The sequence below is a fragment of the Panthera leo genome, chromosome B2, assembly GCF_018350215.1.
Source record: "Panthera leo isolate Ple1 chromosome B2, P.leo_Ple1_pat1.1, whole genome shotgun sequence".
Lineage (NCBI taxonomy): Eukaryota > Metazoa > Chordata > Mammalia > Carnivora > Felidae > Panthera > Panthera leo.
This window is the reverse complement of record NC_056683.1, coordinates 133122052-133149644: the sequence shown is the minus strand read 5'-3', so window position 1 is coordinate 133149644 and position 27593 is coordinate 133122052. Positions and strand designations below refer to the sequence as shown.

At 43.2% G+C, this 27593-nt stretch overlaps 1 protein-coding gene across 3 annotated transcripts in view; it reads right to left on the bottom strand.

Moving 5' to 3' along the window:
• SASH1 (SAM and SH3 domain containing 1) overlaps positions 1–27593 on the bottom strand; it is a 316969-nt gene that overhangs the window by 108035 nt on the left and 181341 nt on the right. For all 3 annotated transcript variants that reach the window (XM_042940041.1, XM_042940040.1, XM_042940043.1), the window contains exons 3-4: positions 1593–1643; positions 1414–1463 (exon numbers count right to left, since the gene is read on the bottom strand). In XM_042940041.1, the coding sequence (XP_042795975.1) occupies positions 1414–1463; positions 1593–1643 (101 nt within the window). The remainder of the gene's footprint in view (positions 1–1413; positions 1464–1592; positions 1644–27593) is intronic.

Sequence of the window (27593 nt, the reverse complement as noted above, 5' to 3'; positions counted from 1 at the left end):
CTGGTGAGTCACTTCCTCTTAGGAGGAAAGGCAAACATGTCTTGTTTCCTGAAGGACTCAGATTCTGAACGAACACCTGAGTTCTCGGCCTGAATCATGCCAAATAGGTAGCGAAGGAAGTCAGAAGAACCTCCAGTCCATTAACTCCGCGCTGCTGCCCACACTCAACTTCATCTATAGCCATAGTACGTCCAATTTCCGAATCAATGTCGACCCAAATCCCCAAGCTACTTCAGCCTCCACGCTAAGGTGCTAGGGGGTTACATGCAACTAAAGCCAAGGAGATTCGAGTTAATTGCACATCGATCGTCTAACCTTGAGTGGGCAGTGGCCTTGGTTTGCTTTTTGCTCATCACCCCAATGTTCCTCAGTCCTGACTGAACCAAATCTGCTTAGCCTCTCGAGAACCGAAGCGTTGGCAACACAGCCTCCCCCCACCCCCTTGAAGCTGCCTCTGGCCAGCAGCACACACGTGGACGGATTAGGCGGAGCTGTGCTGTAAAGCACACACACGCTCTCCCAATGTGTGCTTTTCATTCCAGAAATACTTTATTCCTAAACCACTTCTATGCTTCTCTTGGCACAAAACCGTGTAAGTGGCTCTGTGCCAAAGGAAGTGTCTGTATAAAGCTGAGCACTTTCTTAAAATTTCTTTACCTCAGAAGATCACAAATGGAACATTCTAGTGTAATTATGATGGAATAAAGAGGAAAAAGGAAAGGTTATAGAAAACAAAACAAAACAACAAAAAACCCATTTGCTTTGTTTTGGTTTTTTAAAGGTGCCTAAAAGAAATACTGGCAATACGAAATATAACATAGAATTATCTTCCAGGAGACTAAAAATTACAGGGTCCAAGTCAGGACAAAGAGGTAAAAATATTGCCTTCAACAGAAAAGAAAAGTGAGCCTTTGCCGTCTTTGGTCACAGGCATCTATTCTTGTTTTAAGGTCACCCACCACAGCAAGGTGCAGAGAGGGGTTTCCAGTCATTGTTTTTTGGAATATATTGGGGTTGTTTTTTTTTTTTGTACTGTGCTTCTTTAGGACTTTCCTCCTCTATCAGAAACTAGTATAAAAGAAGAAAACCCACGTTGGTGGACCTAGCTGTCCTTTTCCTTCCTCTATGCTTGTTTCCAGGTATTTATTTAGGGTTCACTCATAAGAAGCAGTGTGAAACCAGTAACTCTTTGCAGAGTCGTTAGGCATCATCGACTAAATTACACAACACACTCGCACCCACCTACACACACACACACACACACACACACACACACACACACACCCCATGCAAGGAAAATGACATCATGCTCCGTAGCACATACACAACACAGTCGCCCACTTGACTCCCACCAGGATGGACCTCAGAGGAACCTTCTTCCAAATTCCGATCCCGGGCAGGAGGGAAACTTACTTTCTCTCCACTTCTGGTGTTGACACGGTGCTACAGAAGCCAAGCGACTCCTAGGAGAAAAGAGGCACAGCGTGAGCACAGCCAGAGCGGCAGGCTTCATCTGATTTGTACAGAATATCACTTAAAAAAAAAAAAAAAAGGCAGAAGCAAAAATAGACGATTAAAGTCATTGTGCTTACTTCGATCTGGGACCGCAGCTGAAGTGACGTGGGGCTGGCATCGGGTTTCTCCTAAAAGAGAAACAGATGCTGCTTTAATGAGGCTTCCAAACGTGGCACACACCAGAAAGACAAATCGATGTGTAAGAAGAGATGGGAGCATTTGGGAAATGCTAGGGTGCGGTGGGGGTGGGGGGGAGATGGTGGAGGTAAACATTTTCTGGGAAAACCAAAGCGTTTTGAAAATGAGAACTTTAGAGTCTTAAAATTGAACCGTTTTCCAAACTTCACCGCTTGACTCCACTGGCAGTTTTACTGCAGAAGAAACCAGCACAGTCTAACTGAAGGGCACCGACAGTTACTGGGGAAGTCATTCTCTCGATGTGATTAGACCATCACTGGGACACAATTTACTGAGATCCATTTGTGTTCGGTTTCTTTTTCAGTAATATCGGAGTTGCGGTCCGATGTTAAAATGCTGAATGTGTTCAGAGTATTTCATGACGTAGGGCTGGTTGAAAGTGTCTTTACGAAGGTGGAAAGCTAATCTGGTATTATCATGGAGCCCTAGAAATCACCGTGCTCCTATAATACAAATGAGTTGGCCTAGCTGGAAATTCAAAAAAACAACTCTCAGTATCCAGTTAACAGATGAAATAAATGCATGATGTCATCAAAAATCATCAAATCATAAAAAAAGGAATTGAACCATTTTAGAGCTAAAACCATTTTATAGTTAAAATTTCCATTTCCTGGGGCGCCTGGGTGGCTCAGTCAACCATCCGACTCTTGATTTGGGCTCAGGTTATCATCCCAGGGTCATGGGATCGAGCCCCGAGTAGTGCTCACCACTGAACACGCATAGAGCTTGCTTGCGATTCTCTCTCCCTCTGCCCCTCCCCCTCCCCTGTCCTCCTGTCTCTAAAATAGAAGAAAAAAGAAACACCTCCATTTCCCCTTTGGATGGGAAAAAAAAAGAGGTAAACCTATTACCTGTGACAAAAATAATATATTGAAATAAGCATTGGCAGCAAAATAGGAAAACCACACTATTAAAAGTGTTAGAACATACTATGGGAAAACACGAGCTGTACTAGGAAGCACAGCACAGAGCACCACATCGATATTTTTCACAAATACAGAATAATTCTAAATCTAAACAGGTAGGTGCTAAAGTACACGTCCTCATCAAAGTATGGTTCACAGTCCAGAGTGGTCCCCAGTTGATCAAGTCATAAGCAGGACAATAGGCAGTTTTAGAGGAAGAGAGTAATATCACTAATGAGGTTGAAAGACCGGGTTAATTATGAGTTTTCCAATAATCTTATTGTGTTCTTAATAATTGTTATAATCTTCAGGATCGCACATGTACCGTATGAAAATTATTCTGTTAGTCTCGGCTGACATTCAGGTTACGGGAACAGGATCATCTCAAATTAGGAATTGTCACTGCATCTAAATGTTCAATTTATTGAAGTTACCTATTTCATTACTAGCATGATTATAAAAATAGGCCAATATGTCAAAAACTTAGCAATGAAATAAGTAAAACTCAGAGTACATTTATAAATGTGACTAAGGAACAGGAATCTAGTACATAGATCGACTATAAAATGAATGTGCTGAGGTGAGAAATCTGAGAACAGGGTGGTTTGGGACGAGTTGATCAAAAGAGAAAAGTACTTTAACGGACTGGAGACTCACTCACCCTTAGTCCCAGGGCCTTATTTGCTATGAAAAAATACCAGAGTGGCATTAACTCTGGTATAAAACTTCTCTTTGCTTAACATCCTCTTGGCTTTTATTGCCACCTTTGTTCAAAATGGACGGACTTCTATTTCTGTCCCAGACCCGATGCACCATTTTTACAAAGCAATATATGGAAATGTTTGAGTCACATTCCTAGTTCAACCGATAGGACATCAGGCTCAGGTGTTATCAACACGGCAGATAGGTATTTGGGGGTTCCTGGCGCTTAGCGACCAGTCATGATGCCCTGATACCTAACCTCTTAGCATCGCTTAGAGAAATTTACAAACTTAAACAGCAGGAAGTAAGCAAAGGTATAGTTTGCAATTTTTTCGACCTACATTTTCCTGTTCGGAGTCAGTGTGGGAATCTCAGAATGACGACAGGTCTCTATTATTTCCTCTGAAACTTTCTCTAGCGCCTTTAACACCCAACTCCAGCCCATGTCCTTCCGTAGCGATCAATGAAAACAATGTCTAATTCAACTCTCCTCCTCTCCTCCATTCTTAACTGTTCTTCAAGCTTGAAGTCTCTACCTCATTAGGTAACAGTCCGTGATAGGGAATTACCTGCTTTTATTGCATATTTTTATCTGCATTTTTTTCTAACAAATTTTCATTTGTTGAGTGCACCATTTGTTACCCCACATCCTAAACTTAACATTTACGGTACATTATACAAAATGTAGCTTTTCCGGAATACAAAGCAGGTCCTTGTTAACAACCACATTAAATATAAGACGATCAGGAAGTAACATTCTAAATAATTCATCTTCACATGCTGGTTTGTTACATACAGCAGACTGTATTTTAGGGACTTTTTAGGAAACTGGTTGGGGATATAGTTGGATGTAGAATGTACTAAAATTTATTCCTTTAAAATAATGGGCCCAGATAATGTTTTCATGCAGAACATCTGCTTTTTCAGAACAGGAGATGTTAAACACATCTCGTGCAGCGATGTTTCTACTGCTTCCCCTCCCCAAAGCATACTACAAAGTAATGATTTTTCAGAGCGAATCTTAATAATCTCAACTCTCGAGGAAAGACTACCATCATCATTACGAGGCATTTCTTAGAGCAAACACACCCTGAAGTAAAAATACGACACAACAGAGAAGCATGTAAAGTTATCCACTAAGTTTCGACCTATGTGTGATGGTTGGAGACAGAGTGGAATGGAATACTGGCAACCTTCCGTTATTACGGCCCCGATGGATGTCACATGATATCGATGACAAAAGTCCAGAAGAGTAATTACTAATTACTATCATGTATGTGTGAATATTATCAAGTAGTTAAGACATATAGAAGTATATAACAAAAGATACAGCAAACTCTGTGGACCCACCGTCAAACTTGAGAAACGCAACTTTGCAAATAAGAGTGAAAGTTAGCAGGTGTCTGCCATACACCCGCATAAAACACTCGTGGGCAGAGTATGAATCAAGTCTTGTAGATGTATCAGATACACCCGAAGAAGTGCTGGACATCTTTTATTCTGTTTGCCACTGAAAAAAATCGATTTTTTCTTTAAATGACACGATGTGAAAGTGTGGCAGAATCCGGCAGAAGCAGCACCATCTACGTCTGCAGCAATAAAGGGTGTTGCTTACACAGTAGAGCAGCAGGGAGTCAGATCGAAATGGGAAGAGAAAGGCTCCTTGACGTTCCCCTTCCCAATCTACAGATTAGGTTGTCCTCTTCTCTGCTCCCAGTTCAACCGGTGTAAGGGGCAGGGGGCATGGCTCTAGAGTTCCAGTAGGACAAGACAGTCCTGATGCAGGGGGAAGGTGGGAAGGGGAAGACAGTCCTGATGAGGGTGCAGGGTGGAGTAAGTTGATGCACCTGATTGCCCAGTTGCAAGCTGTTTTTTCTGGGGAACAATGGAGGATCCACAGTGTAACTCTTGATTTGTAACTCAATCAGTCATCGTGTTGATGGAAATAGTAAAAATGATGAATAATCCAAACACAGTCCTTGAGTAAACATGTATCTTTTGGACATGTTCTGGAAAGAGAGATCACTGAGAAAGAAGATTCTCCTCAATAACACGTGCTGACTGATCCAGTTACCGCTGCTGTGTAACAAATCATCCCAAACTTAAGTCGCATAAGCCCACAAGCATTTTATTACATTCACAGATTCGGAGGGTAAGAATTCAGAAGGGGGAAAGCAGAAAAGCCTTCTCTCTGCACCGTGGTGTCTGGGGACTTGGCTGGAAGGTTCGAAGGGTGGGGGTGACTGGATGGTTGGAGCTGTAATCATTAGGAAGCTTGCTCGCTCACATGTCGGGGGCTGATGCTGGCTAACAGCTGGGACCTATGCAGGGGCCATCTGCTGGAACAACTATACAGGGGTGCTACACGTAACTGCTTGCCTTCCCCACAGCACAATGTTGGGTTTCAAGAGAAACCAGGCAGACCAAGAGAGCCAGGCAGAAGTTGTATTCCTTTTTCTAACACAGTCTCGTGCAGCAAGTTCTTCTGCTGGAGTTACATGCTCTCCCAGGTGCAAGAGAGTGCACAGCCCCCATCTAAGTGAAGAGTGTCAAAGTCACACGGTAACCTCCCTGGGTTGGGAGGTATCATTATGGCCCCCTTGGGAAATTAGCCTGCCACACTGACTGCCAGGGAGATGGGAGCTCTCCTTACGTTTTTTTTTTTTTTTTTTTAATTTTTTTTTTTATGTTTATTTATTTTTGAGACCGAGAGAGACAGAGCATGAACGGGGGAGGGTCAGAGAGAGAGGGAGACACAGAATCCGAAGCAGGCTCCAGGCTCTGAGCCATCAGCCCAGAGCCCGACGCGGGGCTCGAACTCACAGACGCGAGATCGTGACCTGAGCTGAAGTCGGACGCTTAACCAACTGAGCCACCCAGGCGCCCCTCTCCTTACATTTTCTAAGTAAGGAATCAGATGAGACATATTTATTCATGACAATGTCCATGAGGATTCTTCTGTGATTCTTAGAGTTTCCTCCAGAAGCGCATCTTGGCAATGTATTTCAACCTGAACCTATCACTTGAAGGTTGAACTGTCACAAGGTTTTAGGCTACAATTATGACCTCTCTTGTTTCAACTTGTTATAGTGGGTGCCTGGCTGGCTCAGTGGATAGAGCATGCGACTCTTGATCTTAGGGTCGTGAGTTCAAGCTCCCTGTTGGCATGCAGCCTACTTAAAAAAAAAAAAAAATTGAAAATAAGTGCTAAACTCAACTTATAGAAAATCTTAAATATGCAAAAGTAAAAAGAATGGTACAATGAACTCCCAAATTGCTATTACCCAGCTTCAACAATTATCTACTGATCGTCAATTTTGTATCATCTGTACCTTCACACATGCCTTGGCTCCACCCCAGTTTAATTTCAAGAAAATCCCAGATACCATATGGTGAAATATCAGAATTTTTAATGTTAAGATTTAGTAATCAGGCTTTCTTGAGTCCTGTGACTCAATCTTGAGTAAATGGTCAATTACCAAGAATTTGACTCTTTCCTAGCATTGGAGAACATTTTTTGGTCACTGCAGGGGGAAAAAAAAAAAAAAAAAGTATCCAACAAATTTATAGATTCCACTTGAATGTTGCAAAAGAAAATGAATAAATGTAATCAAAATGGAGCGAGGCTAGGGGCGCCTGGGTGGCTCAGTCAAGTGTCTTGACTCTTGATTTCGGATCAGATCAGGACCTTCTAGTTCTTGAGTTCAAGACCTGGGTCGGGCTCTGTGCTGACAGTGTGGAGCCTGCTTGAGATTCTCTCACTCCCTATCTCTACCCCCATTCCCGGAGTGTGTGCTTTCTCTCTTGCTCACTCAAGATAAATAAATAAACTTAAAAAAAAAATTGAACACAGCCAAAAAGTTCGTTACAACAGTACTCACTATTGTTTAAGTACAAATATATCCCTAACACTTTTTGAGTGTGATATGCTCATTGACTTTGCACTTGACAAAGTATTATAAGGAGTATTTAGTGCAATATAACTCCACAAGTTACTCCATGATCCATATAAGCATCGAGAGAGCCACACAACCCTGGTGGCTAAACATGAACCTACAACTATAAGTTAGGGTATTATAACTCAGTCAAATGTTTTAGAAATACATTTTAAAATAAAGTGAATGCATGGAATTTGATCTATGGATTAAAATGCTCATCATTAAGCTACATCTGCAAACCTTAATTAAAAATGACAGATATCAGGGCGCCTAGGTGGCTCAGTCAGTTAAGCGTCCGACTTCAGCTCAGGTCATGATCTCACGGTTCGTGAGTTCGAGCCCCGCGTTGGGTTCTCTGCTGATAGCTCGGAGCCTGGAGCCTGCTTTGGATTCTGTGTCTCCCTCTCTCTCTGCCCCTGCCCTGCTTGCACCCTCTCAAAAAGTGAATAAACATTAAAAAAAAATTTTTTTTAAAAGAATGACAGAAGTTATTAACATCACAAACCCGTAGTCAGTTTGTATGCTACAAATGCTTAAGGAAACCTCCCTAACTTAATGAAGCATTACAGTGGAAACTAAATTATAAATACAGCCCAACATATGCACAAGTATGTATGTATGTGGGCAAGCACAAGGAAAGGTCAGAGGGGACATACACCAAGTGTGAACAGCAGTTACCTACATTTACTATTGTTTTTTTACAAGCATGTAGTCTTGGATTGCCTTCATTATTTTTTCTAATATAAGATCAGCTTCAAAGTACAATCTTCAGAAGCCATATATGTTTTCAAATTATCAACATGTATATGTTCATAAGCATATGAGAAAATATCCCACAGTTTCCTTACATAAAGGGCTACATCTGTAAAGACCACTATTCTTCAACTTTTAACATATTTGTCAAATATATGTTGCCTTTAGATATTTCTAAAGACATAATACAGGTTTCAAAAAATTAAAACTGGCAATAATGTTACTTGTACCGCAACAACTAAACCAAGAAATGAGAAATGTCTCAAGAAATACTGAAATTTAAATTTCTCAAATTAGCTCATATTTGAGAAGACCCATATAGGTCACGCTCTATATTAAAATACCTTCGTGAGGGGCGCCTGGGTGGCTTGGTCGGTTGGGCGTCCGACTTCGGCTCAGGTCATGATCTCACGGTCTGTGAGTTCAAGCCCCGCGTCGGGCTCTGTGCTGACAGCTCAGAGCCTGGAGCCTGTTTCAGATTCTGTGTCTCCCTCTCTCTCTGCCCCTCCCCTGTTCATGCTCTGTCTCTCTCTGTCTCAAAAATAAATAAACGTTAAAAAAAAATACCTTCGTGAGGTGTTAAAATTTTTGGTAACTAGGTTCACAGATCGCTACGCATGCATTTTCTGATTAATAGTGAAGGTCCATAATGATTTTGGAAATCATCTCACACTGATATTTTGAGGAAAAAGACAAAACTATATAGTTCCATATAGTTTAAAAACGGAATCATATGATAAAAAGTTACTGGGTAGAGGGGAACCTCACATTTATTTCTTGTCAACTCGGGACAGCTCTGGAAATAGTATCCCCCTCAATGTTTATTATGTCTAGTACAGAAGCAAAAAAAGGAACAAAGTTTCCACATGAAATCAGCAGTTTGCCGAAACCGAAACCAAAATATTTGAACACGCGTGAGTGTTTCCACCTGTGCGTGCGTGTGCACCTGCACGCACAAGCACACCCGCCATCTCCCGGACAGGCTCTGGCTACGCTGTGTAATACACCAGAGTCCAAAACCCGGTGGGGGCCGATTGAGGTCCTGGAAAACAAGTATCACACCCGCACCCATACTCTCACCATGTTTCCACCTTCTCGGGGAAATCCACACTCCTCCCAGCCCTTATTGCTGCCGGTGCTTGAAGCCAAAAGAACTTTACATCTGGAAAAGCAGGTGGGATAAATCCCTCTCTTACTCCAAGAGCAGAGAGGAAAACCACCAGGCGCCGGTCAGCTCAGCTGAGCGCCAAGGTCTCCTCCTCCATGCTGGGCACAGGAAGGAGCTGGTGGAAAGGCGAGAGACCACCTGCCTGGCAACACTCGACACTCAACACATACCATCACTGATGCGTTCCATTAACGGAGGGAACGCGTTCTCAATTGCTGGGGAAAGTTGCTGCCTGTGATGGATTTTAAAACTCATGTGGCATTTATCCCTTTACAAGAAGACTATGAAGTTGTGGTAGCTCCCAATTGGTCAAGTGGGCTCCCCTCTTGTCTGGCTGACTTCTCCATTCTGGCCGAACAATGCGGTATCTGTTCATTCTAGCACGATGTAAACCTCAGCACTTTCGTGGGAGTTTCCTCACTCCCCAGCAAATCAGCTACCGGGAGTGGTTGCTTCTCCATTCACAAGGTTTCTTGTGTCCAGCCATGCCATTCCATTCCCAAGGCATCGGCTTCTCTGCAGTCCTTCACCCCACAGACACCCAGCCACCACTGTTGAGTGGAGGAGAAGGTACTGAGTGGGAGCCAGGAGGACTGAGTTCCGGTCCGGCCCCCACTATAGGAAGACCTTCAGACCTCATTTGTTTGTTTTTTACTTTGGTTTTCCAATGGCAATATAAAGAAATGGACTAGTCGATTATCTTTAGGTCTCTCTTTGACTCCAAGATCCTACTCAGATGAAGCACTGTCCTGCCGATCAAATCACTACTGTCAAATAAATCTTCTTAAAATAGTACTCTGTCCTTGCTATCTAAAGTGAGGTTCGTGCAACATGAGCATTAGAATCACCTGGAAGCTTCTTAAAGGTGGTCTAGGACCCCACCCCAGACCGAAATCAAAATCTATATTTTCCCAAGATCCCTTAGGATCTATATGCTCACTTCAGTTTGAGAGGCACACTGCTGTGTACTCTGTATCCTTTCTCTGTTCCAAAGTCTTTCCAAAATTGTGGAAACATAGAATGGACACGATAAAAATCTCCATTTCTGAGTAAGAGGCCCTTCTACCAACTGGCCTGATCGAAACCCTCTTCTTCAAGAACGGGTGCTGGGTCCACTGGCCTCTGAGTGCGTGCTGTCCCGGCGTTTCACTTTTGCTCATCGTACCTGGGATGTCCCTCTTCTTCCTCTCCATCCTTCCAAGGCATTCTTCAGATCCAAGTCCAAACCCACCTCTTGTAATATCTGCTCTGCCAGCCTTGCCTTAAATGATATGCCCGAGTTCAGTCCTAACAGGAACCAGCTACACCATTTACTTATTAGCTGTATCTATGCGTAGCAACCTTCTGCTCACTTACCTGTATCTTGTTCTCTCAACTAGATTGTAAATGCCTTGTTTAAATTTGGGAGGGAGAGCACATGCAGGGGAGAGGGGCAGAGGGAGAGGAAGAGAATCTTGAGCAGAGTCCATGCCCAACATGCAGCCCAACGCAGGGCTTGATCCCACAACCCTGGGATCATGACCTGAATCTAAATCAAGAGTCAGACGCTCAGCTGACTGAGCCACCCAGGCACCCCTATAAATACCTTCTTAATAGGGATTCATTATACCCACTGACACACACACATGTATTTCATGCTTTGATTTTAGGTTTCCTTTGGGGTTGCTTACTGGGGAGCTACACCGGCAAGCAAAAAGTAATCAGACAATGATTTCCCAAAATCTACAACTTAGATCGGTATAAGAACTTAAAAAGAAACTGGTGGGGATGCTTAGCCACTTTTCGGATAAAATCAGTACTGGCTTGTGAGTTCTACCTCCAATTCCTTACCGCTTCACATTTTCATGACTGGTTTCACCCAGATCATTCATACGTGACACAGGAAATGTTAGCCATTTTCTCAGGCACCGATAAGCTCATGGCCTGGCATACGAAATTGCCTCTAATGAGTGCAAGTGAATGGAAAAATACTCCCATCCCCCCACATCAAAGAAGAAAGATTCTAAGGAAAAAAGTTTTCACAGTTGAATGCTATTACACTAACTTCAACCTCAAAACCCATCCATAATGAACAGGTCAGTAAATTTTGAGAAACACTAGTAAGAAAGAAACCAAAAGTGGCAATTTCCACCTGGCCGTTAATATTCTGTGGTAAAATCATTAAACATTCTTGCTGCATTAGTCTATGTTATGCAAGTATTCATTACGTATTTATTGAAACCTTACCATGTTCCAAAAAAAAAAACAAAAACAACTTAAGATGGCTTACGAAACTTCAGTTCAACTTTACATGATAAAGTTAAAAAACTAATGAAATGATACAGAGTGGGAGGGGGAGGAATCAAGATTATATAGTAAAATTGGTCTAGGAATTTTGTTAGTTAAAAAATACGGACAATGGGATCTTACGCTGGTGATAGACCACGCGTTTGGGGCCAAGCTTTTTAGCTGATCGTTTTAGAAACACGATCAGTTACAAGACTGACTTCATCCATACCTTTATGTTTTAAGATACTCACAAGACACAAGGCTATTCCTGAGAGAGAGAGAGAATTTCTCCTCTGGCTTCTGGCAGAGAGGACACAGTATCACGCTGACCAACATCAGGAGCAATGTCCCTGCAGAACTCATCTTGCCCCAAGAGGGCTTGAACCTTTAATGCTAGAGGTAGTCCTGAGATCCCCCAGTGAAAACTGAAGCAGCTTACAAGTCCCAGGGTGTATCCTCCCCCACCTATGGGAAGGAGTCATGAGAGTGCCCAGGGCTGGGGCAGAACTCAGTCTGAGGAGACTGCAGGGTGACCATGCCACCTTGAAGCACGAGTGTGGTAAAACACATGGGGTCAGTAGAAGTTAGATGAGTTGGTTAAGTTCAGAAAGAATTTGAATCTAAGAGGGTCAGGCTAGGTGCTCTCGTGCCTCACTTCAAACTTCTAGGCTGTCTTAGGAAACAACATCCTAGATCTGGTAGAACTTGAACACTGTTGAGTATATACCACGTACCAAGCGCCCTGCGTAGATTTAGGTGTAGGACCAAACCATACCATGCCAACAGGTCGTTCCAGTAAGACAAGTCATGTTTCAAGAATACATCTTCTACTATGAACAAAACTAACACAAGAGTGTCAGGTCATAACGGATGTAAATGCTAGAAGGCACTGTGTCAGTAAAGGCATTTTAATTGTCCTTAAAAGAAAGAATCTAACAAGTTGTAGCATTCAATTCTTCATTTTACTAGCAGGACTTGGCTTATGGACGCCAACATACAAATGGCCTCTACGTTTCCCAGTGGTGGACACCACGACAATGGGCCACTCTGGATGGTATCACCACTCACTGAGCCCATCTAACCTCACCATTGTGACAACAGCATGGAGGCATCTACTTTCTTTCGGCTTCTTCCCACATCTTTCACTTAATCATTCCTTAATATTACAACTATTTAATGAGCACATAGCATGTGCTAAGCGCTGCCCTAGTCAAGGATAAAACAATGAAAAAGAGAGTCACTGCCTGCGTGGAGTTTACATTCTAGGGATTTCTTTTTTTTTTTTTAATTTTTTTTTTTTTCAACGTTTTTTATTTATTTTTGGACAGAGAGAGACAGAGCATGAACGGGGGAGGGGCAGAGAGAGAGGGAGACACAGAATCAGAAACAGGCTCCAGGCTCCGAGCCATCAGCCCAGAGCCTGACGCGGGGCTCGAACTCACGGACCGCGAGATCGTGACCTGGCTGAAGTCGGACGCTTAACCGACTGCGCCACCCAGGCGCCCCTACATTCTAGGGATTTCTAAAGTCCCTCATGGGAATCATTGGCACTTAACGTCTGAACCACGGGTCCTAGCACATTCCTTCTGTCCTGGCACCAGGCGGATGATGATCCAAAGAGCCATGCTCAGCTCCGAATGCCACGTTTTCTGGGAGATCATGAAAACCAGGAGAACTTTCACAAGAATGGTGTCTGGAAAGGGGATCAGATAAACAGACTCAACTGGAAGAACCAGGGCTGCTTACTCAAAGAAGGGAAGGAATTATACAATCACGTGAAGGGCTTCCAGGGAGCAGAGGGCGGGTAGCTGCCCAGTGTCTTTCCCCACAGGGTCACATAGTTGCAGTGCCCCGCACCCTGGGAGACACGGGGGAGAATATGGGGTCAAAAGACATTTATCGCAGTGTTTAAAAATGTGTAAGAACTGGAAAGAAAATTCAGAGTATCAGTAAAAATATTAAACACTGAATTAGTATAAAACTTCCATATGAAATCCTGTTCATTTTTTTAAAAAAGAACTTTATGCTTACTTACTTGAAAATAACTTTTTAAAAAATTGGGTTATAGGCTTGAAATGACTATAAGCTATAACAGCTAGGAACTTTTAATGATGAGCTTTCAACGCTACGGTTGGTGATCACTAATAAGGAATCTTACTCACCCAACAAAGAGATAAAAGTTGTCTTAACTGTTTTTATGACCACTGAAATACATCAACTCCTATTTCAAGGATCCAATCGTACTTTATTTGATTAACGTCGTCGTGAAATTTCTTATGAAAATGTGATCGATTTCAAATCCAGCTGAAATGTTTTCCTATTAGGTATTACAAAGTACTGACAAAGTTCTAACGTGCAGCCTTGGGTATCCAATGTCATCCTGAAGCTAGCTTGGCCACACCGGACCAGAGGGTCCCCGTGCCCCACCACCACGTCTGACCATTTGGTCATACCTTGGACTACGTGTCTGAACCTTAAACCAAACTCTTCTGACAGCTCCAAGGCCCCCTGAGGGTGTCGTCCAGCGACAGCGTACCGGGCAGCTGGGAGCCAGAGCCCACACCACCACTGAGCTCGCTGCCCAGAGGAATCGAATATTAAGATCCCATCTTGGTCCCGACTCCAGTAAGCCCTAGAACAGCCTTTCCACACTTGGTACATTGCAATCACCTGGAGGGCTTATTCAATACAGATTGCCGGACCCCTCCCCAGAGTTTCAGATTTAGTCTCTCTGGGCTGGGTCCTCTAATTTTCATTTCTACCGAGTTGCCAGCTGGTGCTGAAGCCGCTGGCTGGCGAACCGATCTTCCACAACCGCTGCCCCCAGACAAGCCTGTTCAGAGGGGCCTGCAGGCTTGGATTCAGTGGTCTGAAGGTTGAAGGGATCGGTATAACCTGAGTCATACCTAAACCCGGTAGGCCTCATCTTCAGGGCTCTAGAAAGGGACGACGGAGATGCACGATTTTAAAGTAAAAGGAAAGAGAGGGGTTTAATACCATTTTTAAAAAGGCGGTAAAGCTAGGTGACCAACAGTAGGACAAATTATTTACAACACGTGAAATCCGTATCGTTCTTTGAGCAGGACCACAGGACCCTCGGCAGCCTTGGAGGGCGGTTCTTACGGAAACGGGTTCAGCTCTCTGTCTGCTTACAGTGATTCTTGATTTGTTCTGGAGTGTAATGGCTGGAAGTGAGCTGTTGTGGGAGAATTTATCGTTTACATTACGCTTTCATGGGAAAATGAACTACAAGATGGAGACTCTTCAGAAGCGTGTGCCAGCCTGTCACTGAACTAACATTCGTGTATTCGTTTGTTCACCCAGTACTTCCTAAGTAAGTGTCAACTCTGTACTTAGTTGACATGCTGGGTACCAAATGATTAGCAAGCAGATTGGGTATCCGTGTATGGATTTGACAAAATTATGTAGCCTGATCAAACTAGAGATGCCAAATTTAAATGAATCCTCTAATAGACTGGCTCACATTTAGTCATGACCTAGAGCATTCCCGTCTTTGTAGCTGTTAAATCAAAGATGCTATATCCATGGCATTGAACGCTCCTTCTTTTTCACTCTTTGAATTGTGTTTGCAAACCATCTTTGTAAGTTTTATAACCATCTTGAAAAGGCTCAGAATCAATGACAAGTCGGTGCATTCTGAATTCAGGAGCCCCAAATTTGTGCTCCTAAAATAAGTGAACTTTTGGAATTAATAGTGGTGTTGTAATGATGTAAACATCTAAAAACGCGGGGATAGATGTCATCGTATTTGAGAAAGAAAAGGATACAATAACAATTGGAATATCAGAAAGTTGAGGCAAATACCAAGTTTTAGCCCTGGGCAAACTTTTTTGCTGCTGTATTATAAATGCTAGAAAAATCAGGTTTATAATGGAAACACGGGCAGACCAAGCCGCAATGTAATACACATGAATGATATGTTTCTGTATAGTGATTTTCCTGCTTTCCGAGCATTAATCTTTGAATGACCTACCCTATAAATTATTGCACTTAGTTCAAAAGCAAATGAAACTTAAAATACCCATTTACTGAATGGCTCAAGTGCCATGTTGAATTTACTGTGATTTATCTGTTTCTTTAATGGTGACTGTAGCAAACATACTTCATTGCTCACAATTATTACCTGGTTGCACAGTTTACTCTGTTTTAAACATAAATCTATCCCCCTGTTCACAACAGCAGCTGGTTTGGGCCAGGATCTCACTCATTCATCCACAACTAAGAGGTCCAACTTTTTCTTTCTACAACCTGAAAGCCTATCTAGGTGCACACGGAGGTACATGTGGATAAATGGTACTGCTTCTTTGGAAACTAATTAAATCCACATGCACCAGGATTGCTACATTGGAGGAGGGGGCAAGGTTTCATATTAGTTAGCAAGTACAGTTCACTCCCCGTGCTCACGTGCCTACCTGCATCCTGCTGGCACTAAAGACAGCCCTGTCTGGGGGCACCTGGGTGACTCAGTCGGTTAAGCGTCCGACTTCAGCTCAGATCATGATCTTGCGGTCCGTGAGTTCAAGCCCCGCATCGGGCTCTGTGCTGACCGCTCAGAGCCTGGAGCCTGTTTCGGATTCTGTGTCTCCCTCTCTCTCTGACCCTCCCCCGTTCATGCTCTGTCTCTGTCTCAAAAATAAATAAATGTTAAAAAAAAATTAAAAAAAAAAATAAAGACAGCCCTGTCTGTAGAAGTAACCTACTTCTTGAGCATTACTGATCGCAGGTGCTGCTTTCACAGCACCTAAGCCATTGCTGCCATGGTTAGGAAGGAAGATTCTGGCTTAAAATCCAATGTCTCATTAATATCAAGAGAAGGAACCCCCCCCCCTTCATTTCCCTTCTCATAATTTGGGTGGGGGAGAAGCTGGAAAAAGTATATATTCTCTAACAAGGGAAAAAGTTGCTACAGACATGATAATGGCCTGAATGGCTCAATATATAAAGGGTACTGATAAATAAATAAAAATGGTTTTAGATAGAAAAAAATGTGCAAAGAACTTTTAAGGGATGAGTCACAGAAATAAAGATAGAATAACATGTGTGATCTTAGAAATGATCAAAGAAATACAATTTAAAACATGATGAGACTACTTTTTACCAGTTGAACTGGTCAAGTTTTCTTTTTCCTGATAATAAATACTGGGGAGCATAAAAGGAGCACAGATATGCTGCCAGTAGAAGTGTGAATTATATAACTTTTTCAGATGCTAATTTAACAGTGCTTCTGGGATCTTTAAAATGTTCCTCATTTTACACCTGCTAAGCTCATACCTAATCATCTACCCTGGGGAAATGAGAAGTTATGAAAGTGAAGATGTACCCTTAAAGATGTTCATGGTCACTTACTTTCAGAATAACAAAAAAGTGAAAAGCGCCTGAACAGCTCAAATTGGGGGATAAATAAATTATGGCACATTCATAAGATAAAAAGACAGGTACTCATGAAAAATCAGCATCCTAACAACTAGTTAACAAGGGAAGGGTGTTCCTTATAGAAGGCAGAGGAATATAATCAGGCACAGTATACACACTGTTTGATCCTAATAGTCGGGTATAAAAATGTACATACATAAGAAGTAAACTCCACTGGGGCAGGAAACTGTGTGTGTCTTGTCCACTGGTGTATCCCCAGAATGTATCAGAGTGCCTGGCACTCAGAGGGCACTCAATATCTGTTGAATGAATGTATATGTGCAGACCAAAATCTGGGAAGAAAGAAGCCAGAATGTTACAGCTGGGGTGGCGGGGTGGGGGGCTTAACCACAATCTATATTTTCTTTATTCAGGATTTTCTGTATTTTCACATTTCTCTACCACACGTACATACTACTTTAACAATCGGAAAGCAAAACAAAAATGTTTCTATTTAAAAGATATTCTTTTTTTCTAAGGTTATCCCTTCTCCAGACCTGGAGTCAGGCTTTGTTCAAACTTTATACACACACATAGCACGCTATCAACGGGGATGTAGAATATCCAAGGCATGGAAGATCTATATGGGGGCACCTGGGTGGCTCAGTCAGTTAAATTTCTGACTTAAGCTCAGGTCATGGTGTCACAGTCCATGAATTCGAGCCCCGCATCGGGGTCTGTGCTGACAGCTCAGAGCCTGGAGGCTGCTTCAGATTCTGTGTCTCCCTCTCTCTCTGTCCTTCCCCCACTCATGCTCCGTCTCTCTCTCTCTCTCTCTCTCTCTTTCAAAAATAAATAAATATTTTTTAAAAATTTAAAAGATCCATATGGAATTTTTTTAATTTCACACGATGACCAATTTCTTGTCTACAAACAGACTTTGTGGAGCATTTGCCATTTAATTATTCAACACACACATATCATAGTGCTTTAGTAATAGAACGCAGTTTAAAAAATAGAGTTTTTTTTTTTTTAATTTCTTTTTAACATTTATTTATTTTTGAGAGTGAGCAGGGGAGGGACAGAGAGGGAGACACAGAATGCAAAGCGGGCTCCAGCCTCTGAGCTGTCAGCACAGAGCCCGAAAAAAACAAAACAAAACAGAGTTTCTAAAATATCAATAATTGAGAAATTTCCTCACAGAAATTTTGCTTTACTTTCCCCTTTTTCTTACTGCCCTGTCCAATTCTCCTTTTCTGTAGCACGGAAAGAAAGAATTAGAAGTATTTTCTGGTCATCTGTTAACTAGCCTCAATCACGTAAATATCATCAGGTTGTTAACTAGAAAATGGTTATTGTGTATAAGATTATGCACATTATATGCACATAAAATGTGCCTGTACGCAAACAGTAAGGCAATTTCCCCCTAGCAGGTAACGATTTTTCCTCAAGAAAGGCAAACAAATAAAACCTCAGAAGAGTACAAACAGGAAACATACCAAGACCTGGTCTCCAAGGGCAGAAAACAGATGGATGGCCCTTTCCTAGCATCTGGAACAGGACAAATAAAAGCAGTGAGTCCTAATGGGATGACCAGTTGCCTGGGAAACTATAGAGAAGGGCTGGCTGGGTCCCTGACTACTACGTGTCCCTCTAAAGAGGCTGGAATGGTCAGAGAATCGATGGAATAAGAACCTTGCATGGTACAGTTAAATCTCTTTAAAAAAAAAAAAAAGATGTAATCCTAATAATGATATGGTATCACCTCTAAGCCACCAGGTTTTCCCTGTCCTTAAGCGATGTATGCAAGGTGAAAGCACTTTTAAATTTTTCATTCACTCCATGAAATTCAACATAAGGAGAACACAACGATCAGAGTTTTGCCAACAAAACCCCATGCTAGCTAGAGTAAGAAACCCTTAGCAGCCCAGTACAACTTTTAAATGTTATATATAATAGATTTTGAAAGTTACTATGAAGTGTCTCTTGGAATATTCCAAATTTTAAAGTGTATTTATTTCTTCTGAGAGGGTGAGCAAATGTGTGTGAGTTGGGGAGGCGCAGAGAGAGAGGAAGAGAGAGGAAGAGAGAGGAAGAGACAGAGAATCCCAAGCAGGCTCTGTGTTGTCAGAGCAGAGTCCGACATGGGGCTCAAACTCACGAACCGTGAGATCATCACCTAAGCCAAATTCGGTGTTTAACTGACTGAGCCACCCAGGCGCCCCATGAGGACCCCAAATTTTAATCACCATATACATGACCTTAACAACTCATGAAAATGCTTAATATACTAAAGAGAAACGGTCTTTAGAAGTGAAGAAGATTCTTTAGTTCTTTGCCATAAAGTCTTTGCAGAGCCATAAACAAAGCCCCTAGGCTTCACCAAAAATGTTGTAACGCTGGGCTGAGCCATGCAGCACACGAGAATAGGCAAGAGAGTCAGGACATGACTGCCAGGCAAGGTTCAATGCTGGGGAAAGGGCTGGATGTGCTGAAATGGAGAGGGCTTGTAAGTCATGTTCTGGAACGTCAAAGTCAGTATTTTCAACAGAACTTCAGGAAATGTCAAGATGTCCTCTTCCCCCTGGGGTGTCGCTGATCCCCCCATGACTGTCAAGTGTCCCCACCGCAGTACTCAACCACACTACACTGTTTTGTCTACACCCTTCTACATGGACTGCACCGCAGGTTTTCTGGGCAGAGGTTGTTCATTAACATCCTAAGACCTAGCGAAGTGCCTGGCAGAGATTAACCAAATAATAAATATTCATTGGATGAATAAATGAATGAAAGGTACCAGAGGGGACTGGAAGTGGAGAGACCATGGCGCAGAAAGCCTAATACCTTGCGCATAATGAGAAATCAATACACATTCATCAACTGAATTAAAAGTTCTATTATGTTTTTAACCTCTGGGTACTGACATTGTAAAGCCTGATCCGCAAACCAAGAGGAAGATCGTACGTTGGGCAGTGAAGCAAAACAAAGACAGAAACCACGTTAAGTTCTATATATAGCTTCCCACATGTGTCAAGGGTTTTGTCAAGGATCACGTAGACTGCCATTTGTCCTGGTTTATCCTGCGTAGTCAACCGGGGGAAAGACTGAACAGAGTGGGTTGCGAATCCATAAAAGCAAACACTTGTTTTCCTTAAAATCCTCGTTTAAGTCATTCCATTCAAAGCGGCACACGTTTTAAGAGTTGAACCGATGGTCTGATTCGACTGTCCACACCAAGGGATCATCGGCTAACTACAGAAGGAACACTAACGAACTCCTCGGGGTTACACCAGGTCGACACACCTCCATTAACACCAAGTATTTACCAAGCGCTCACTGACCACGAGGCTAGTTCTCACCCAGCACCCCCCTTCCCTACCTTCTGGCAGTCACTGGATCCCCACCCAGAAAGCGAGTACGTGTCCCAGGGCCGGTTCTGCACTTCTGCCGTACTCTCTGATTCTTCATCATCGCCATCATCACCTTCCTCTTCATCATCTGCACCGCCATCACTGCCAACGTTTATCAAGTCCTCCTTAAGGCCCTTGACATACATCATGTCAGTTAATCTTCTCAAAAACCTCGGAAGGTAGGAAATTTTGCGATTTCCATTTTACCAGCAAGGAGACTGAGGCACGGAGATGAAGTCTCCTGCCCAAGACCACATGCTAGGAGGTGTCGAGTCCACTTGATTCCCGGATGCATACTCTTAATTGCTACGCTAACACCTGATGCCTCTTCCGGTCAGCGCCCCAGTGCTGACAACCAGGCTACCTTGAGCTTTCTGAGTCCCTGTCCTCCTTCCCTACTCCTTAGCCCATACCCAGGGGGTTTTGTTTTGTCGTTTTCTTCCTTCTCAAAGCCTCGTTGTGAAAACTGTACACTAATCCAAGTCTTCTCCCAAGACAGGGCTTCTGTCCCATCCGCGGTCAGCCTGGTGACGGAGTCCCTCCGACCCGCTCTCAGATCTAACGATGGATACACATCCCCATTCAAGCTGCTCCCATTTTCCTAGTGTGGCCCTCGCCCCACAACTCTGTCCTGAGGACCCCCCTATCACCTGCTGCTGGCCCAGACTTAAACTTCCTACCGAAGGCCGGAGCCTCTCTAGTCAATCCAGACCGTGAGGGCTCCCTCGACGGGCAGTTCTACACCCAAGTACCAGTCTCTCCTGCATGTTTCTGATGTGGCTATCAATAATTGGCTTTGCCTGGCAAAAATCGGAAGTTGCTATTGGGTGGGAATGAATCTTGCTCAGTAATTCCCCCCCCCCCCACCCCCAGACAAGATATTGGGTGGTCTAACTATTCCTCTGGCAATCCGCGAAGACTCATTCTTGAGGCAGCACAACCACAAGACAACAAAGACATTGTTCTGGGCTGACGGTGCATGCGCAGTAGGACCCTTTCCCTGCAAGTCACTGGGGAGGCCGCCACCTGTCAGATACTGTGCGGCTTAATTAGGTAACATTTGTGAAGGGTTTTGTGATGTGTGGCACACATGTTGTCCCGGGAGCTCACACATGGCATACCACGTTGCAAAATTCAAGAGCTATTTTTAAAATCTATCTACCAGTTGAGCAAAACCTAGAGCGTTTGGCGGACTGTGGTAAACCCGTTACTCTTTCATTGAGAATCCCTCAAAAAGAGCATACACAACTGGTGGGGATTATTGAATAGGACACAAAAGACACTTTAAAAAGAAAAAAAAAAAAAAAACAACTAGCGGCAATCGGTGCCAAGTTTTCAGGGAAATCTCAAAGAGCTTGCTTTGTTTCGTCTATTTTTTTGACAACACGTAATTCAAGGGGGTAAAAAGAAGGAAATCTCTTTTCTCTTGTCATGTCCAGGTATGAGAGTGAGTCATGGCACCGTGGGCCAGCAGAGGGCACAAGGAAGCGGCTTCCGGGATGCCCTGGACCCTGTAAACACCAAGGCCGGTGTCTCTCTCTGAAGCCCCGGCTAGACTTGCTTGGTCAGTTAAGTCAAGTGCTTTGATGGGTGTAGGTTTAAATGTGTGATCACCTCTAGCTCTCCAGACTGTAATTACACAAGCTCTTCTGGCTTCAGGAAAAAGAAAAGGTTTGTTTTTAATGGATGAAGGCGTCCCCGTTCCCTCTCTAACAATGCCTTCTTTTGCCAAAGGGAATCCTACGAGTGGGGACATTTAATGGAATTGCCTTTGGCTAAGAGGTTTGCCACACTTCCCCAAAATAGCTGTACTTACTCCTCCAAAGGCAGAGCCCCTGCAGTTTGCCTCCTCTCCACCTAGGCTTTCCCTTCTACAATTAACACACCATCCTGATGGTTCTGTGTGACCTGCATCCTGCCGGCTCTCAGGTGATAGCCATCAATTTTCAAATTCTTGAAGTTTGCAGGGGCAGGTGCTGGCATGTTCCCAAACCCATTCATATTTACCTCTGTAACATCTAGGCTCGGAGAAAACAATGCTAACCATACCAAATGACTCAGTCAAACCTGAACAGCGATCTTTCATTTTCTTTAAAGAAAACTGCCCTGCGGTATATTTCCTACAAAATCAATGCTTTTCTTCAAGTATTGCTTTATTGATATTGTTTTGTCCCTAGATGTGGGACACAATAGGTGGCGGGGGGGGGGGGGGGGGGGTTATAGAAAGGCCTGGGTCAAATATAACAAATGTCAGAAAAGTGATGTTCTCCCTTCATGTTTACTATTTAATCAGTGGAAGAATCGCAATATATGAAAATCAGTACCCAGGCCCTTTTATAGTAGTCCGAATTTCCTAGATGTGGAAATATCTTTGAAGAGATTTTTTTTTTTTTTTTTTTTTTTAATTTTTGAAGGGAAGAGAGGCAGACAGCATGCAAGCAGGGGAGGGGCAGAGAGAGAGGGAGACACAGATTCTGAAACAGGCTCCAGGCTCTGAGCAGTCAGCACAGAACCCAATGCGGGGCTCGAACTCACGGATGGCGAGATCATGACCTGTGCCGAAGTCGGACGCTTAACCAACTGAGCCACCCAGGAACCCTTCTATTCTATCCAATTCTATTCTTTAGAGAGAGAGAGAGAGCATACACAAGCAGGGGAGGGGGGCAGAGGGAGAGGAAGAGAGAGAGAGGGGTAGAATCTTAAGCAGGTTCCACCCTCCACATGGAGCCTGACGAGGGGCTCAATCCCACCACGACCCTAGGATCACAATCGGAGCTGAAATCAAGGATGAGACGCTCAAATGACCGAGCCACCCAGGTGCCCCTAAAGATTTTATTTTTAAATAACCTCTGCACCCAGCGTGGGGCTCAAACTTACAACATGTGATCAAGAGTCACGTGCTCTACGGACTGAGCAATCCAGGCACCCCCGGAGCCAAACTTCTTGAGTGAATTTTCTATACCCACTGCCTCAACTCGCCTCCTGTTGACCAATCTTTGAAGGCCGTACATCAAATTAGGTGCTGAGAAGACACTGATGGGTAAGTTTCAGAACAGATCTCTCCTACTCCAGCTGCTTCTTCAGATTGGAGGCCACCAATCTTAAGCCCCTCCCTGGCTGTATGGCTCCACGAGAATGTGTGGACAGGACCTCAATCTCTGCACATTAGAGCGTCGCACCTTCTCCTCACCTGTTAATAACCACACCAACCTCCTAGCACCTTCATGCATCCCCCCCGGCCCGACCCCGGAGAGATTCAGTCAAGTTCTAAATCCTTCCAACAAAATGTTTCTTGCATCTATCTCATTTCCGTTTCTATACCTAATAATATTGTTCTTCTACTACCTTTGATCCGGACTGCAGAACAGCCCCCTATCTGTTCTTCCTCCTCCCAAATCATCAAATGCACTCTTGATAAATCAAGCTTTTCAGGAACGGAATTCTCCTGTGGTTCTCCTAATCAAAAACTGCCCCCACCCCAAGTCAGTAAATAAAAAAAAAAGGAGGGCGGCGCCTGGGTGGCCCAGTCAGTTAAGCAAGCGTCTGACTCTTGGTTTCAGCTCAGGTCATGATCTCACAGTCTGTGAGTTCCAGACCCACATCAGGGTCTGTGCTGACAGTGTAGAGACTGCTTGGGATTCGCCCTCTCCCTCTTTCTCTCTCTGCCCCTCCCCTGCTCGCTCTCTCTCTCTCTCTCAAAATAAATAAATAAATAAAACTTAAAAAAAAAAAACCAACTTTTCTATGTTCCCTCTTAACAACAGAACAATGTCAAACTATTAAACTGACATTCAAGGCTCCCATGACGCGGGTGCAACTTTTCTGCAAGTTAGTATTATCTCACTAGTCTAACTGAAACTGAGCTGCACCAGACTTAGTAGCTAAGTTTGGTGCCATCGGTAAGAAATCAGCCTACCCACCAGGTTCACAGTTTCTGAAATACTTCCCTTTAGAGTATCATCAGTAAAATCTTAGTATTCCTCAGGATCACAGAGCTCCTTTCTTCAAGAAATGCGTCTTTTCCCATGATTCTTTCTCTCTCAACCTCATGCCGTTGTATTTTAGCTTTGGGGGACTCAAGGCAAACTGAAGTTAACTATGGCATAAATTATAAGTTTAAAACCCAAACAGTAACTACTTCACTATACTGTTTTCCACCATTTTTAACAACTTTTTCTTTCTTTCCATCATGGACGCCTTAGGTATAACTGTAACATACGGAAGAATCTTCCTCTCAAGGTGCCAGCGCTGAAGGAGATGCCAGCTACTGGGAGACAGTGAGGCACAAATTGAAACTTACGTGAAAAATACCAGATGCTTATTAATCCTATCTTACGGGCACCGTGGCTCTGTCGATCCTTACATCAAAACCTAGTTAAAATAATCCCTCTACCTGGCCACGCTGTAACCCTCAAAACATTTTGAAACATGGTTAGTCAGACATATACATATACTTCTGTAGCACCTCAACTACAAGTCGCAACGAGTCCCCAGTACCCATGTTCAGCCTAGCCTCAGGCCAGAAAGGGGTTTTGTAAAGACACGAATTATACCAAAGTGGAGATTCAGGATTTAAAAGTGAAAAATCCGTGAAGAGTGTAACTGGCAATAAGATTTGGCAAATTATTCCCATCAGGGTCGTTGAGAATAAATCCGGAAATGACTGGGAATGGTAAGGGGTGTTTCCTGCTTCATATTAACTTCACCAAATTTTACATGGATAATTAGAAAAAAACCCACGTGACATATTTTTAACTCCACACACTTCAGATGTGTGGCCTTGAACATGGTGAGGTCCCAATACATGCTGACCGCCTGTAACTGTAATGCTGAGCTACAGAAAATCCTAGCCTCTACGTTTTCATGTGTTTGTTCACCGGGGGAAAAAATTATACTGCATTTCTCCCGGACCCCAGCACACATGGTAAAGTGCTCACTCAATACTTAGTGACTGACTGAATCGCAAGATTATGTATTTAACTAAAATTCATGAAATCGCTTCAATAAAAATACAGACCCAGGAGGCGATTTTTACGTCTGTGTCACAGATGTGTGGGCGAAGCTTTATAGGACACCTCTGGGTAGCTTGTGACACGGTGGTACATTATACTAGTTTATGACGAAGCCCTCTTTACAGCTAGCCCATCTTAGGACGCTTATTACCTCTAATGCAACGCGGTTGTTTATCACCTCGGGAGGCTTCCATTCACTAAGGAATGTGACTTTATGTGCATCTTATAACTAAGACTGTCCTAGGGAGAGAAAATGTAACGTTAGTGATATGGGTTGTTGCTTAATAGGGAGGTACGGCTCTGTCGCAAAGAGAACTGACTGACAACTATTCTAGGTTATAAGTCATCTCTTGTTATTTAGAGAGGCAACCATTAAAAATATAACCGTAAGCCCTGCTTTCCACAATGCCGCCCTTTTCTTATAACAAAAACACCCCCACCGCAAAACTTCAGCATGGATTGCCCTACGACAGTATCTAAACTCATGGTCACTCTACCACGGGTACATCCACAACCTCCAACTGACACACGCCGGGTTTTCCACAGGCAACATCCTGATGGGAGAAACAGGAGTATCCGTGTCCAGCTAAGAGTGCGATGTGTTCTGTTATGATCTGTGGTGAAAGTGACTCTCCAAGGGACCAGAATCTTCATTTGATACCTGCTTCGTGACCGCCTCCAGCAGTTCAACTTTATTAAAAGCACAAGAAGTCGCCTCCTCCTGTTGTCTGGCTTCCAATAGAGATTGCAGGTTTTAAGAACAAACTTGAAGTCACTTAGGTATGAAATCTCTTACATAACCCCAAGCGACATTGGTATAAAAGGCCACCCTTCTCTTAATCTCTTCTTGTTCTCGAAATCTCTTACTATTATGTTGGTGGCAGATTTCATAGCATTTTAGACACTTTAAATAAAATAAAACTGAACTTGAGAATTCATTTAAGCAAAAAGGGAAACATGAGAATGTTCAAATCCCATAGTGCTTTCACCTAATACTACTTACAACTTTTAATTTTTTTTTTAATGTTTATTTTTGAGAGAGAGTCAGAGCACAGGAGGGGAAGGGCCAGAGGGAGGGAGACACAGAATCCAAAGCAGGCTCCAGGCTCCGAGCTGTCAGCACAGAGCCCAATGCAGGACTTGAACCCACAGACTGTGAGATGACCTGAGACTGTACATGACCTGAGCCAAAGTCGGACGTTTAACCGAGTCACCCAGGCGCCCCTACTTACAACTCTTTATAACGGGCCATTCAGTTAATAATCCTTGGCCTCTTCAAGGTCAAGTGACCAAGAGGCACCAGGTACTGTGGCAAATGCTCTGAAGGATATAAGGATAGAAGGATGCAATTATAAGGCACTTATAATCTGGTAGAAGGGATAAGACAAGTATGAATAATAATACAATGTAGTGGGGCGCCTGGGTGGCTCAGTTGGATGAAGTGGCTGACTCTTGATTTCAGCTCAGGTCATAATCTCATGGTGCTTGGGATTCTCTCTCTCTCTCTCTGCCCCTCCCCTGCTCTCTCTCTCTCAAAATAGATAAGTAAACATGAAAATGATTTCTTAATTCAAAAAATAATAATACAAGGTAGAAAAGAACAGACATCATATGATAAAACTGGAGATTGAGAAAAGCAAGGCCCACTTCCCTCAGGGGTCCAAGGAAAAGAATGCAGAGGAGGTGGCCCTAGAGGGGGACACAGTGACAAGTGTGTGGTTGATCAACAGTCTATAGGCAGAAACAATAGGCAAGAGAGGCAGGGGCTGTTTTTCTTCACAATAAATCTCTTGAAATTATGCAATCGTGTATAAACTGCATGATAATAAAAGCCAAAGGGGTACCTTTCACCATATACAAAAATTAGCTCATAATGGATCACAGGTCTAACTGTAAGAGCTAAAACTATAAAACTCTTAGAAGAAAACATAGGAGAAGGGGTTCATGACAGTATGTTTGGCAATAATTTCTTGGATAGGATGCTAAAATCACAGGCAACAAAAGAGAAATTAGATGTATCAAACTTCATCAAAATGAAACATTTTTACATTTTTGTTCTTCAAAGAACACTATTAACAGAGTGAAAAGGCAATCCAGGGAATGGGAGAACATATTTGCAAATCCTATCTTTATAAGGGATTAATATCCAGAATACATAAAGAACTCCTACAACTCAACAAGAAAAACCCAATTCAAAAATGGGGAAAGGATGGGGCACCTGGGTGGCTCAGTTGGTTGAGCATCTGACTCTTGGTTTTGGCTCAGGTTATGATCCCAGGACCATGGGACCGAGCCCTGCGTCAGGCTCTGCACTGAGCATGGACCCTGCTTGGAATTCTCTCTCTCTCTCT